The sequence below is a fragment of the Empidonax traillii genome, unplaced genomic scaffold (genome assembly GCF_003031625.1).
Source record: "Empidonax traillii isolate 1590-97213 ecotype Southwest subspecies unplaced genomic scaffold, ASM303162v1 scaffold161:size1573837, whole genome shotgun sequence".
Classification (NCBI taxonomy): Eukaryota; Metazoa; Chordata; class Aves; order Passeriformes; family Tyrannidae; genus Empidonax; species Empidonax traillii.
Genome location: NW_020955354.1, coordinates 1,229,047 through 1,244,537, shown reverse-complemented (window position 1 = coordinate 1,244,537; position 15,491 = coordinate 1,229,047). Strand labels below are relative to the sequence as shown.

At 42.3% G+C, this 15,491-nt stretch overlaps 1 protein-coding gene across 1 annotated transcript in view; it reads left to right on the top strand.

The window, feature by feature from the left end:
* PDIA5 (protein disulfide isomerase family A member 5) overlaps positions 1–15,491 on the top strand; it is a 101,370-nt gene that overhangs the window by 9,314 nt on the left and 76,565 nt on the right. The window contains exons 2-3 of the mRNA XM_027885120.1: positions 2,149–2,275; positions 5,210–5,297. Of these exons, the coding sequence (XP_027740921.1) occupies positions 2,149–2,275; positions 5,210–5,297 (215 nt within the window). The remainder of the gene's footprint in view (positions 1–2,148; positions 2,276–5,209; positions 5,298–15,491) is intronic.

Genomic DNA, 15,491 nt, shown 5'->3' with positions numbered 1-15,491 from the left:
TCACTGAATGCGGCGAAACAGCCTTTCCATCTGGAAAATACCTGTACTTAAAACCGTAGAATGGTTTGGATTGGAAGAGGCCTTAAAGATCTAGTTACAACACCCCACTTCTGACCTACCAGTAAAAAATGGACAGATGCTTTAAATAAAGTTTATAATACCATTTGGTATCATTTGGTTTATAATAGCATTTGGAAGTGGCTTTTGTGGCTTTTTATACTCCAATTATTTCTTTTTAACAGAGTTCATAGACTAGAGTTTCCTTATTTGAGTCCAATTCCTTAAACTATAAGCAACCTGTAGTTTCACTTTTCTGCTGTGTTCAGCCTTAGTTCAGTTAAGGCATAAATAAAAATCTAAGACACTTAAATAGTTACAAAAAACTGAGATGAAGGGAAAAGTTTTTAAATAAAGAATAAATTTATTATTATATAAATTATTTTAGATTAAATAGATCTGCCCTTAAGTCAAAATTAGATTAATTCCTCCTGTGCCTGAAGTAGGAAGGCTGAGCTCTGGATATCTGGATTTAGAAGAATGTGAGTCTTTTGGTCAAAGTAAAGCATCAAAAACGTTTATGCTGAAGGTGGGGGCAGACTTGCAATTGTGTACTTTTCTTTTTCACAGACCGTTTGGTCAGCAAAGCTCAGTGGTAGGAATCCTGCATGTGGAGTGGGGTAAATCGTTCACTCTTAGATTTTATGTTACAGGTGTATCTTCTAGTAACTTTAAATGACCGAATATGTCCTGGTTGTTTTGAGGATGACCTCCATTTAAGCTCAGCACCTTTCCATTGCCCTGTGTGTCCCAGGACTCCCCCCACCCTGCTCTCTTTTCCACTTGTAAAAACTTCTGGCACTTATAAAGTCTGTTCTGTAGGTGCAGGCTTTGTTTCTGTGCCTCAGTGATTGCGGTGTTTGCAAATAGCTGTATTTGTAATGAATTGTGTGCCTGGGGCTGCAGGGTCCTGACTTTGATTGGCTTAGTCCCTCCTTTGAGTGCTGCATATTGTAATATATGGGATGCAAGGAAAACAGCCTCTTACTTCTTCACATCCACCCTGGACACATTTTCCAGCCCATCTGGAGTGAGGCACGATCAAAATCAGTTCTGTAATTAAGAAAATGTTGAACCTCCTGTGTGTGTTAGGCAAATGAGCTAAAGCTTTTAGCCAAGCAATTAAGTGTTAAGGTTTTACTGTAAGGTGAATGGAAACTAGAAAATTTCTCCAGCTAAGCTTCCCATAATCATTCCATTAACATGACTTTAGTACAGTGTGGAAGGGAGGCAGCATAACCTGATGGATAAGATTATTATTATTATTATTATTATTGTTAAATATTACTGCTGTACGAATGAGCAGTAGAAGCCCCAGCTGAGGTTATGGTCATAATTTGATAGGAGTTTTACTTTATGACAGACAAACTTTGCTCTGAAAGGGTCATGATTTAGATAGTCCAAAAGATGCAGTAAAAACCAGTTTCTTTGCATAGATACAGAACTGAGATGCAGAGAGATTAAATGCTGTGTCTTCCATGAGGCCAGTGGAAACCAAACTTGATTTTGTGGCAAAGAGACTGCTCTGAGTGTGTGTGATACAGGATGGACACTGGGAAACATAAGCCCTATTTTACTTTGGGAAGGTGTGTGGGAGAGGGTTGTGCTTAGTGCTGTAATGTGGATGCTGGATTACTTGCATATTCTATTCTCATTTCCTTCATCTGCTCTGTGTCAGTGTGGGTTATTTTAGCTTCATGGCTCCCACTGTCTTTAGTGGGATATCAAAGTACTCAGTTGAGTTTGCAGTGTGTTTTGAGATCTAGGGATAAGAGTGCTCTCAAGGGCAATTTGCTACTTCTCTTGTTAGAGTATATTAAATTTATATAAGAATTTTTATCTGATTATCTGACTAGGGAACAAACTTCTAAAGGGGATGGCATCTTAACTAAAACTGTATTTCTTGATGTTGTGTTTATCTCTCCACTTAAGGCTTTTTGGATTTTGCTGATCAAATCAATATGATAGTTTATTTAAGGCAGTGGGTCTCAAGATTATAGAAAAATGTTGAGGCCATTTGCAAAAGCAGTTTGTATTTTGTTTCTCCACATGGGAGCTGTTACTGATGTTTCTGGCTTTGTGTTTCTGTAGGTATTCTTGCCAGCATTTGTGTACTCCTTGAAGGTGTCTCCACTCATTGAAAAAATAAGTGATCACAAGGATTTTAAGAAGCTTCTCAGGACACGGAATAACGTACTAGTGCTGTATTCCAAATCTGGTGAGTCCTCCTTTTATTTTTTTCATTTTTTTTTTTTTGATGTCACAGCTTGTTGTGACACCAGCAAGGTGTGCACCAAGGGGCTTCTGTGTGACTCCAAGGGCTTCTTCAGGACTGGTGTCCTTTATTTTAATGCAGAGGCTCCTGATGTTTCAAGATTGGAGTCATCTTGATTCGGCCCTATAATTGCTCTGTCACATTGGTAAAAACGTCCTTTATTCTGGCTTTGTCTCCAGAAACGGCTTTGTGTAATAAGAGCTTTCTGGTGTGTTTATCGCAGTAGTTTGCAAGTTTTGATTTCCTGGTGACACTGAAAGGCTTAATGAATAGTTACAGTGCTGAAATCAATCCATCTTTGCTTCTGACAGCTTTGAGTGTCCCATGGTTGTCTTTCAGCTTTAATTAACAAAATATAAAAATAAAAAATGAACTGTTGTGTAAGAGGGAGAAATGACTCATCTCATGTTATGCCACCTGTCCCCTTGAATCTTTTTGTTGTCTTGTCTTTCCTTTAGGCTCTGCTTTCTGACTGTTATCTTACTTGTTTGCTCTTCCTTTTGCTCTGCTCTGGCTGTACTGTTCCCTTGTTTGTTTTGGTGTGTTGTGTGACACCATGTAGAATGAATAAACTATCTTTAAACTTCATACACAAGTGCAGAATGCTGTTGTGAATGTGGAAATCATTGGAGAGCAAGAAGTAGGATGTGTCACTAAGATTATTTTCTCTAGTGCTGTGTTGTTTTTGTTGTTGCTTCCTTTTCCCTCCTGTAGGCAAGCTGTACAAGATAATGCTTTGCTTGGGTATTGTGTCCTCCTTTTCTGACCTGTTGCAAAGGTCTTATCTAAATTAAATACAATGATGGTAGAGTTGTTCTGGGTTTATAATGTATCACATGGGAGCAGTATGTCATGACTAATATCCTCTTGTCCCCATCGCCCCAATATCAGAGAATTTTGCAGACAAAGAGGTGCAGGGGCTGGAATAATTAACTTTGTTTCCTTAAGATTATTATGAAACAGTTAAAATTATATATGTGACTTATTATTTTGTTAAAAGACTAGTGTTTTGCTACAGTGGGGAACTTTGAGCGCTTGAACTTGGCCAAATGGTTTTGTAGTAACAGGTTCAAAGTAAAAACCATAAAAGAGTTTCTAATACCTTTTGATTTTGAAAGGAACACTTTAGATAAAAAGACAACTGTATTATTCAGCTTCTTAAAGGGAAAATTTTCTTTTTACGCTTAATATTTTAAGTGGTGGTTGCTTTCATTTTTAGCTGCACAACCAGAACACTTCAGCTGTGACACTCATCTAATAAATGTTGCCCTATGGGCATTGTTCAAAAGCCATGTTATGGAGATTTCTTTTTTTTCTGTTTTTGTTATTTAATTGGTTGGTTTTAGCAGTCTAAAGCATTGCATGCAGAGCTGACTGTAGGATTAATGTTTCTTTCTAGAACAGTGATCCTTGTACAATTAAAATTCTGTCACTCAAAAAGAGAGGAGGGGAAAAAAAGAGAGAGGAATTTGGAGGTGCGGTTATGCATCCCAGATATACATTCCCCAGCTGTGATGAGATGCTGGCCAGCTGCTGGAACAAAGGCATTGCTTCCCAGCTGAGCAGAACAAGGTGACACTTTCTATCTCATTCAGAGAACTCATTGGTTTCAGGAGGTGTCCTCATTTGTAGATGTTTAGTTCACCTTACCAGCCAGGTGTCCTGCCAGGGCTGCTCAGCTACTGAATTTTCTGGGACAAGTGGGTCCCTGAATGCTTTTATTTTTAAAAGTGTGTTGGTCAGACTGTTCCACATGCGGAGAATTCCCCCACATGCCCGTGTCCCTGTTGGGGGGAGGTAGCAGTGGAGTGTTGTCGGTAGTGGGGGTAGGAGAGTTTCTTGAGAGCTGATGTGTGTAAATTGGTTTCTCTGATGGCACTAGGGCCAAGCAAAGGTTGTCAAATACAAAGAAACTGTTCCTGGCTCAGGGGGTTGTTGAGGCAAAAACTGTGTAGGTTTAGAGGTTATTTGAGGGGGTAGCTGTCGAATATCCCAATGGCTCTACTTGTCTAGTCCGTTATCTACAAGCCATCACTTTCTCAAATACTGGAGGCAAGATATTGTAAAATATTTCAATCTGACCCAATATAGCCATTCTTACATTTAATTTCTTGAAGCAGTTGTGGAGATCTGGAAGAGGCTCTGGGTTTCTATTTTCTGTTCATCAAGGAAGGAAACAGTTCCTGTTAGATTTTTGGGGGACTGATGCTTCTTAGTACCACTATATTTTTCTCTCATCTGTTTATTTTTAATACCATTTATAAGACTCTTTTGGAATGGAAGTGTTTTGCAAAATCTACACACGTGCCATGACATTAAAAAAGCCTCTGTTGGGTATCTATAATACAGCCAGTTCTTGGAAGAACCTTTTCAGGGTGCTCCTCAGGACTGTTGGTTGGGGGGTCTCCAAGGGTTATTTGAGAATAAAGTGTGTTATTTTCTATCTTTGACAGGGGTGGAATTATGGAAAATTAGGCTGAATGCCTTGCCCTTACAGCTGATGAAAAGTCCTAAATGAAATTGCTCTAATTAGCAGGCAGTGGCACAAACTGGTTCATACCCAGCCGCAGGGAAAACGCAGTGTTGGGATGGAAACTGGTTTGCAGGAGAGGACACAGCATAGCTCCATAAATGTAGCTCAGGGAGCATGCCTGGAGTATGAATTTCTGTGTTGTTTAAGGGGAGAGAGGAAAGGAGCCAGCCAGCTTTCCTTCTAGTTTACAGAAGAATTTACTGATCCCTGTCATACTGGTTTCTTCAAATTAGACAAACTGTTCTTCCACTGCTTCAGAACAAAGAAGCGCACCATTGTGCTGTGCTATGTGGAGTAGTAATGCTGTTGTTAATTTATTTTTATTATTTTATTTTATTTTCCAGCTGCTGCTGCAGAAAGCTCACTCAGGTTATTGTCCAGCGTGGCCCAGGAGGTGAAAGGACGAGGTACTATAGGCTGGATAGACTGTGGGTATGTGTCACATTATTTTCTTCTTTTTCTCCCCTCCATCCTTTTGGCTTTTATTGCTGACTTAGCTTTTTTGATGCCTCTGAAACTTTTTGCCTTTAACCAAACCCACATCATTCTGTGCAGTTTCTTCTGTAGGGAGCTTGTATCTTACTACCTTCTCTTCCTTTGGACCGGTGGTGGGGAATAATTCTTTTCATTATTGTTGTTGTCACTTCTCTGACAGGATGTTTTCCACTCTGAAGCTGGAGACCCCAGCTAGCATCGCCTTTCATAGGGGACACTGTGGAAACTCTAACTGCCCTGGCTTTTCCACAAGCCAAGAGTGGAGGAATCCCACATGTTGTGCCTCAGCTGGAGGGCAGTGCAGTTATGCTCTGACAGCAAATATTGCGTGAGCAGTAAGGCTGTTTGCTTGGTTTTGAAGTGTCCACTCCTTTGTGTTTCTCAACAAGATATGCTTTTTTTAAGGACTTTCCTCTTTGGTTGCATAAGTTCCTGGCAGTTTTTAATGTGAAGTTAGGAAAACTTGTTTTTGTAAGTGGTTGTGTGTAGGAATGAACAGGTGTGTGCTTTCTGGTTTGCAGATGTGAAAGCCTCCACTGTGGTTCAGCTCAATAACACGTTGCTTTTGGTTTTAGCTTGTGTATCGTAGTGCCTTTGCCTGCAGGTAGCAAGTTCCCCTGCCTGTGCTGCAGAGGAACAGCTTGCTGCCTACCTGTGTGTTTGGGTGGATTGCCGTGATAGGAACAGATTGTACGCTGGGCACAAATGTAAAGTCAGCTCTGCACATCATGTGGCTCCCTTAAAATTGTGCTTTTGAAACTAACCCTCATCCATCAAGCAGTGACCCAGAATAAGTCATTGGGAAATCAAAGTTAACGTGGTTTTGTGCTTGGCTAACCTGCCTTGCTCTCCCCCTGCCACCAGGCAGGTGTCTCTCCCGTGGAGTCTTCTGCTTTTGCCTTCTGTTTATGTTCTGCTGGGCTCGTCCAAGTGCACACACACACACTGTCATCTCTGCCCAACTGATAGGCAAAGTGTTCCAAGTCATCCTCTGGCAGAAAACAGAACTGTTCCTTGGAGGTCAGTGAAGCCTGTACCGCTTCCCAGCTGCTAGAAAGACAGCAGGTAAATTGTATTGACCCTGATGAGGTGAAGATTGTGTGAAGATCTGCCATACCTCTGAAATCCATGAAAGCCAATCTCCTTCTCTGACAAAAGCACCAATTAATAATTTTTGGTTGTCAATAATGAGGGCTAACAAATAGGATACTGAGCAAGCGTCTTGACTTCGGTTTCTTATCAGCCCCATTTCTCACTGTGGAGTGCTCGCCACCTTTTTGGTTTTAGGCGGATTTACTGTTCACCGTGTGTATGTACATGATGTGTGTGTATAAGTGCTGGAATGATCAGGCTGTTCATCTGAGCCTTCAAAATGCTGCTCTAACGCAACTAAGCAGTTCCTTGTTGGAGAAGGAATGGTTCTGTGTTTAGGACTTCAGTTTGAAATCCATGGAAGTTTTGTCATTTAGTTCAACGGGTCAGTTCAACTCCACTCCTGAGTTTGTTAGTGGTGGTGATGGGGAGAGAAATGTATTGTTTGGTTTTGCTATAAAATGAACTTCAATTCATCAAACCCTAATATGCTCTAAATTTCCACATGTTTACACCTAGACCAAACTTTTGTTATGGAAGTTACTTTCAAGAAATATATTTTCAAGTCTCCCCAGGTAGTGCTTTAATACATTTTGTAGGAAGCTTGGTATTTGCAGTGCCTTTCCTCTGACCACGATGGGGAAATATTTAAGTTAAGCTCCCTGTATCTAATGAAAGGTGAGTTAATCCCACTCCTACCAGAGTGGCTCAAGCTGTTCTCCCTCTGCAAGTGTGCTGGGAAGCTTATTTGCAAGCCTTCATGCCAAAACAAGCAGCCTGGTGAGGGTCATGCTGTAAGAGGCTGGGAGAGACTAGATTAGTAGGTTCCCAAAATTGGCTTTGATGCTGGTACAATCAGATTGCCACTTGTTGAGTGGCAGGCAATGGCCAGTATGCTGTAACATGGCAGTAGGTGTAGTTCTCTGTTGGAGGGTGAAGCAGTGCTTTTTTTCGGATCACTTATTTGGGAAGAACCTGGAAGAAAATAGCTGGGCATTTTTCAGAGATGTCCTTCTATGCCTTTTATTGTTCCTGCAAAGGAATGTCATAATGTCAGAGTTTGTGAACTTGCCTCATGGTGCAAGGTGAGCTGGAAGACTGGCTTGTTGTAGTAAAGGAGGTCTTGCTGGATGCAAAAAAAACCCTCAAACAAATAGTTTGAGCCTGAATCAAGTTTTATGGTTGATTTGCTTGCTGAGGTTTTGAAGCATTCTGAAATGAATCTCAAAGTGTTGAGGTAACTTTAAAACAAATTTTTTTTTCTTGAAAGGTTTTTTCCTTGGCTTATTTTTTTCTTAAATTATTATTTTATACAGGTGGCTGCAAACTGCTGCCCACCTCGTTGCAGTGGTAACACCAGAGAGGCTGCAGTAGTGCTGTCTGTCACAGGTCACGAAGGGCCAGTTGTATGGCCCGAACAGCTGAGTCCTGCCAGGGTGGCTCAAGCTATTCTCCCGCTGCAAGTGTGCTGGGAAGCTTATTTGCAAGCCTTCATACTGAAACAAACAGCACACAGATGCAGGGATATTTACAGCACAGGCTCAATTTGTTTTACAAATACTGACAAGAAATCTCTTGTTTGGCAGCAATATTTAGCAGGAAATTTTGGCTTTGCTCTCCGCATCCCGCTGTACTGGGCTTCTTTGCCTTCAGCTCCAAGCATTGGCAAGGCTGGCATACATGCAGAGTTGTGGTTTGTGTCTCTGCTTCCCTGTGGCGATGACGGCAGTCCATGCCTTTTCTTTCTTTATCGATGGTGCTTTTTTTGTTTCTTGTCATTCTCCTTCCCGTCAGGAGAAAGCAAGAGCACAGTACTCCACTGACAGAGATCATTACGGATTGCTGAGTGTCTGCAGTGTGGTCTGTATTTCATGCAGCGGAGAGGAGTGTGCAGGTTTGTGGCCAGAAGGGGCTGCCTGAAAGGCTGGTTTGTGTGGAAACTGTGCTCCTTGGCCTTGGCTTCTGTTGGGTCTGTGGCTTGAGACAGAGGTTAGACCTGAGTTTTCAGTTCCATGTTGAGTGGTCTCAGGGAGACCAGGGAAGTTAATTTTTCAGCATAATGTAGCAAAATACTTGGGTTTCTTGTTGAGACAGTCTGGACTAGAGCAGGTTGCTGCTTATTTTGTCACTTTGAGGCGGAGCACCTAAGTTCCCCAGAGTGCCTGGGCTTGGGAGATGTGGGGCTGGGAATGCCAGGTGCCTTTCCTGCTCAGTTAGGCTCGCTGGTGCTAATGGCACAGTGGAGCGGGGCCATGTGAGCACATGCCCAGGGACACCTCTGCATGTGGCACTGCAGATAAGGTCCTCTTTCAGGAGATTTCAGTCCTTTCGACACCTCCTTCTAGACATGAAGGGGTAGCACAGGAGTTGCTTGCAGCATTGAAGTGGTCACTGCTCGCTGCTGTGTTCTGAGATAGCATATGTGGCTCTGTACACAGTTAGACACGAAGCTATTTTGGTTGCAAATAAAAGACCCACCAATAAAGTACAAAAATACGTTTTATTTTAGCCTTTCCGTGTTTTAATTAGGAACTCCTCACTGAGGTGTTTGATGTTCCATGAATGGCGGTGTGAGAGACAAAGGAATATTGAATTAATCATGCCTGGTAAGTTGCCTGGTGTCGAGGATAGAGCACAACATTGCGGGTTGCTAAATCTTCAGTGTTCTAGAGATGAATCAGTCATCTCGGGAGCAGGAGTTTTGGGACATGTGTCTGGGGAGATGCCACATTAATAGGAGCTGAGAGTTACAGCTTCTGTTCCTGGCTCTGCGAATGAGTCACTCCATGTTACTTTATCCTGTTACAAAAGGTGTTTCTGTTTTCCAGGCAACTGGGTAAATATTGCCTGATTCATTAGTCGATGTTTAGAAAGAGTTTGGAGAACTTTGAAAGGAAAAATTCTGCAGCAGCATGAAAGAGTGCTCTTTAGGGTGTTCAGATACTATTGGAATGGGCATGTAAGAAAGCAGAGGGTTGGGCTATTTATTGAGTTATTTTTTTAGTTGTAGGCTGATAGAAATTTGGAAAAATTAAGGGCATCATTATGGGCATCATAGGGAGTTGAAAGCTTAAGATGTCTGCAAAAAAGAAAATGTTGTGTCCTTTTGTGAGAGACTGGCTGCTGCCAACCCTAACAGCAGGTTGGAGTTTGTGCTGCATTCCCCCACGTCTCCCAAAACCTCCGTCTTTTGAGGCATGGTACAGCTGAGGGTAAAGCATTGATGTGGTCCAGTGAAAGAAGAGTTTTGAGAAAAATAGAAACTCCTTGCAAATCCTTATGGTCGCAACTAAAAGGTACAAAGTGATGTGCCTGGGAACACAAAAAGATGGAATTGCCTCTTGAGTGAAAGCCAAAGGTTTTGTTGCTCATTTTTAAAGCGGACAAAGCTCAAGTCCCAATTTGTGATGTCCTGAGATCTGATTTTGAAGAATAGTCCTTATAAAGTTACTCTCTAGCCTTCTTGAGTAGGTTTTGTGATAGATAACAGTGTGGTCAAGGACTGGTGTTACTTGGAAGAGTGTAACTTGTTTGGATGAAGTGGAAAGAAAGTAAAATGGCTTTATTTAAGAGAGGAAAATGTGTTTGGCAGGTTATAAAGCACACTGTGGTCAGATGCAGCTTTGAAGAGGTTGAAAGTAGCTCTTTCCATCTTGAATATGATTTAGTGAATGCCCATGGGTTTTCTTGTTAATGAATTGTTTCAAGATTTTTATTATCTATAACTCCTGCCCAGTTGTGGATTGGTATTTTCAAAAAAATACCCATTTCTTTGGCTCTGGGTAATTATTCTCTACTCAAACTTGCATGGTTCCCTTTGCTGTAGGTCCCAAACATAAACAAAGCTGTGTGATTTCCATCTGCTGTCATAGCGCGTGTGCTTGGCTTTAGCACATCAGACTGCTAGGAAGAGGAAATGCCATCTGGTTAAAATGTCTGACTAATTTTCGTTTGGTTTTAATCCCACTTTTTCTGCTTTAGTGTGTCATCCTTTTAGTCCCTTTTGTGTGTCAAATGCATCGTTCTTGGAGTCTCCATCCCCAATAATTACTTGTTGTTGTAGCAGTCCCATGACACTTAACATAGAGGTAAGACCATAATTTGGCTGGTAAAGAAGTCCTTTCAGGGCTACGTAGCTAAATGTGCTGGTTCACGAGAGAGCCAAATCTCGTGGGTAGTTGTCTTTCCTGGGGTTTCCCCCCAGTATCTATGTTCATCTGCCTTTTGGATGAAATCTTGCCAAAATTCCAGTTTCCTAATGCATTTATACAGAAAGGCTTTACCCATACACACAATCATAGAAGAATATATTTAATGCTTTGACATAGCAGGGAGAAATTTCAGGAATGAGGCTGCTGGTACAGATGGCGTTAAGTGTCATTTTGCTCTCTAGTTCTTACCTTCACTCCTAAAAAGCCTCTCAGAAGTAGGATTTTTTTAAGAGAATAAGTCTACTCATCTGCCTTACTTGTAGCTGAATTTTAAAGCTGATGAAAAGCTTTGAAATTGCGAATAAAAATGACCAGATCTAATTGAGAGGAAAAAAAAAAACGAGGAGTGCTGCTCTTGCCCTGATGCAGTGCTTTCCATCCAAGTAGATTAGCAGTGTCTGGGATTTCTACCTTTTTCTACAGTAGTTTTGAAGGCAAAGGGCAGTGTCAGCTCCAGAGGGGATGGCATACAGTTTTAGGTGCCAGACTGAGGGAGGTAGCAGGGACTCCGTTTGCAGCTGATCCAGGGGAGGAATGCAAGTGTCCCTCAGGGATATTCTGCAAGTGAGTTATACTGACAGTGTGGTCCTTGTGTGGATGCAATTTATATGGGCAAACTGTGCATTTACAGCATAGATTTTCAATGCCTTCCTCTTGTCTCTGTCATAACCTGTCTGCGTGGTTAATGCTCATTCACATTAAACCCCTTTTATTTTCCTGTAAGAGTGACCATGCAGGAAGTGTTATGCCAGTCTGAAAAAGGTTCCTTTTTTAAGTAGGCTGTCCATTCTGAACATAAACCCATTCAGTTTGGTGTATTGCATTAGTTGAGAAATGCAGATAATTTAACTAAAATCCACAGTAGTGGTTGGATGTGTGAGCCTGGGCTCATGTCTTGAGTTTCACCCCAACCATGAATATTCCATGTGTTTTGCCTAGAATTGCTCATTAACTGAATCTTCAATGTTGCTGTTTTTCAGACCAAGATGAAGAGTTAGCAAGCTAAGATTTAATGTAAAGAAAGTTTCCTCCATTTTCCTGCGTCCAGTACTTTATTTAAAGCATCCTCCAGCATCCATCCTCTCTGGGCCTATAAGTGCAGCTAAAAGTCATAAAACAGGCACCAAAGGAACACTACAGTGTGCTGCAATGTCTATGTATCTGTGGGTGACACGTTCAAAACCTGCTTTTGTGGGGTTCTTAGATTAATGTAAACTCAAGGACAGTGGTAGTCACCTTGTGTCCCAGGTTAGGGCAGTGTTCCCCTGTGCCAGGTTGTGTGAGTTAGTGGAGGCCTGATGAGGAAAGCAGCTGCTTTGCAAACAGTTTGAGTGTTTGGTGGTTTTAGAAGTATCTGCAAAACCTTTGGTGGCTCCTATGAATGTGTTCACCTTATTTCTGTGCAGGTGTGTGGGCTGCCAAGTGCCTCTTCCTAATTTGTATTTCCATGGAAAGTACCATTCATTAATAACTTCTTGACTTTCTGCAGGGCTGTAGCTTATAATTTTTCCCCTTAATTGTTTTTCTTGACGATATGACGATACCTGTTACCTTTTTTCTTGGTTTTCTTTCAGCTTCTTGGCTTGCTCTTGCTTGGCAGTGAGAATTCATCTCATGGGTTTTAATTTTCAGAAAATACTTCTTTTTAATCTCATTCCTCTAGATTCGTGGCCTCTCTAATTGACTAATGGGCACAGGGAGTCGTTTGTATTGGGTGACAAGTGGTGCTGGGTCTCCACAGCACATGGATTATTCTGTTTGCATTCTTGGCACGTTCCAGGGGAGCATTTGGAGCAGAAGTCTGTAATCACCTTGCAGCTCACAGGGGGAATTTTTGCTGTATTCTAGGGGGTCAAATCAGCCCTAAATTCAGATGAGACTCTGTCCTGTTTGTCTGCTATCCTTATCTTTAATTCTTTCCACCAGTATGTTTTCTGGTTTTGGTTTTCATGCTTCCCCATCCCTGTAAAGACTCAAGCTTTTCATCTGCCGCACTCTTTGAGTGGCTCCTTTGTTCTGTGCTATGGAAACCTGTTGCTATTGTTACTTCTTTTATAAGATAATTTCCATTAGGAACCTAAAACAGGAGCAAAATGTTGCTTTGTTTTCCAAGGCAAATCTTTTATTTGAGCTTCCTGTGCTGATTACTTCTGCATCCGTCTCTCCTGGGTCCTGTTCCTATTTTGATGCCTGCAGGTTCTTAAAGCTCACTCAGGAGCGGAGTATCAAAGTGCCTGTCTGCACCAGTAGATGAGTATGGGGTTTCTGTTCGAGTAGATGGAAGCTGTTACCATCCAGCTCTTTGGAGAAGTGCTCTTGCAAGCCAGGCTGATGGTTTGAGAAGTGATTTCTTTTTTTTGTAATTTTTTTTTTTTCGTTTCTAATTTCAGATCTGTCTCAAGAGAGAGTGAGTACAGAAAGGTCTGGGATCATTACGGGGTATGAAGAGTCTTACAAATCTTATATGCTGTCAGCAGCAATAGCTGTGGCAGCTGCTGTCCTGGGATGGGAGGGAGGAGAGAGGATGATGGGGAGGCAGGCAGTATCTGCAGTCTGAGAGGAGGAGAGTTGTGCAAGAGTCGATATTTTTTTGTTTGGTCAGCAAAGTACACAAACTGCTGTATTGTAAATGGATCACACAGTCTTTGTTGGAGGGTGGGATCGATGACTACAAGGAACGTAGTCAAAATCCTATATTGTCCCCAACAATGGTTAATGAATTACATTTTTAATTCTGAAACCTTGCAGAAGCAAATCTGACTACAACTGACTGATTTCCTCTTTCAGATAAGGTTTGCAAGTGCAAATGTGTTTTTTATTTTTAGGTGGCTTGAGGATATTTTTGCTGCTGACACCCCTTTTACTGCTCTTTTTGGGTCACAAGCTCAATTAGTTGTTTGGCAGGATCTCAACTCCATGATTTTTCAGGATGTTCATCAGTCTGTTGTCTAGAGAGGGTATTCTATGGACTGTAGCCAGAGGGTATTGCAGAGACCATGCATTGGGCTGGGAAACCCTCTTGGATAATTCACTTCTGATGGCTGGGCTGAAATTACAGTTGAAATTCCCTGAAGTTATAACTTGAGTTGTTCTCTGTATGATGATTTTCACTGTGACATAAAAGAATGAAAGCACTTAAACAATAGAGACAAGAAGGAGAGATTGTGCTGGTAACAAGATGACAGCTTTGACTAGTACCTTCCAAAGCTTTTCCAGTGCTGGGAGGCTTGCTGGGTAAGCAGTCCTGTTTCTGCTCTGCCATGTTACCATGCTCTTGAAGCCTATTCCTCTTCCTTACCTGCTCAGTTTTGTCTCTTCCAGCTATTAGGACAGTGACAGTGTTTTGTCTGTTCAGCCACTGATACAACAGAGCCTCCATTGCATTAGAGTCTACAGGCACAACTGTGATACAAGGGACTGCTAAAGCAGAATTCACATGGTTTCTGAGCCTTGTTTCAGATGCGCACATGTACAGATAAAAGAGAAAATCTGTTTCGAGATTGTGAGGTCTGCGGTTCGCATGTGGGTTACATGATATGCTGATGGAGGAATGAGATAGTTCTTGTGCAGGCAGATTTACTGACCTCATTGCTTAAATTGGTTCTGTCAGCGTTTTTATTATTACTTCTCTTGTGCCTGGAAACACTGTAGGTGTGGGTGAAAAAGAAAGCTGGGTGCAGTCTGCATGGCGAAGTGCTGGAGATGCCAGCACAGTGGCAGTGAAGTGACGTGGCCACACAGCACATGCACACGCTGCTGTTATGTTGGCTAGTTGAGACCTGGACGTTTTTCCAAAGAAGGGGTTTGGCAGTCATTCCAGATCCTTCCTTCCCAGGGGCTGATGTGGTCGTGGGGCTGTTTTCCCTTCTTCATGAGAAGCCAATGGGCGGCATTACATGGTAAGGGAAATAATTAGGAAGCTGCAAAAGGTTTTATTTGTTCTCATGAAAGAGAATGTTGCTGAGGTAGTTTGGTCTTACCATGCTCCTTCAGGACCTGTCAGGACAATACTTGAATTTGCCCCAAGGATGGGTTTTTGCACTGCCACCTCCATGCACCATTTCTTACTTGGGATCCATCCAGCTTGGACTTGTTTTATTTTTAGAAACCATTGTGCACTTAACTGCAGCCAAACTCCTGGGTCTTATTTTGTGTTCCTCCTGTCTAGTTTTATCCTCTATACTTTCTCTCTCCAAATTACCTTGACGCATTGCTGCAAAAGCCTTTTTCTGTGTTGCTCCTGCCACTGGGGACTACCATCAGAATATGATCTGCTTCTCCATCCTATGACCATGATCTTCCAGGCTTGTGGGCAGCCCTGCACAGGCAGAGCATCCTGTGCTGCTCCTAAGGAATGCCTGTGACACATCCCCTTCAGTTGCTGGTGAGCCAAAGGAGGACAGATCTCCTTCACAAGTCCCTCACCCTCCTCCTGCCCTGGTAACAGCTGGCTGCCTGTGCTAAGGGATTATTCATGCATGCTGGCGCTGATAGGGACCCCAGAGGTTTACAGGGAGTGCTCTAGTTGGGCTTTTTGCCAGCTGCATTGTAACCCCAAATGACAGGAACGTGTCCCAGTAGAGGAGATGGGCGTGAGAATGGAAAGGGCTGAAGTATTCCTGCGATGCACGCTATCTTTGTTGTTATTTAGACTTCTTGCCTAGTTAGGTCGACTTGGATCTTTCATTTTATTGTTCTTTTTACCAAGCTGCCATATGTCTTCGCTTCTCCAGCAAAGGCACGTTTTGGAGCCCTGCTATGGTTTTGTGGGAAGGGGAGCGTGGAGAACATGCCTGTGGGAGTGGAAAGAAGCCGTGCTATCGTGCCA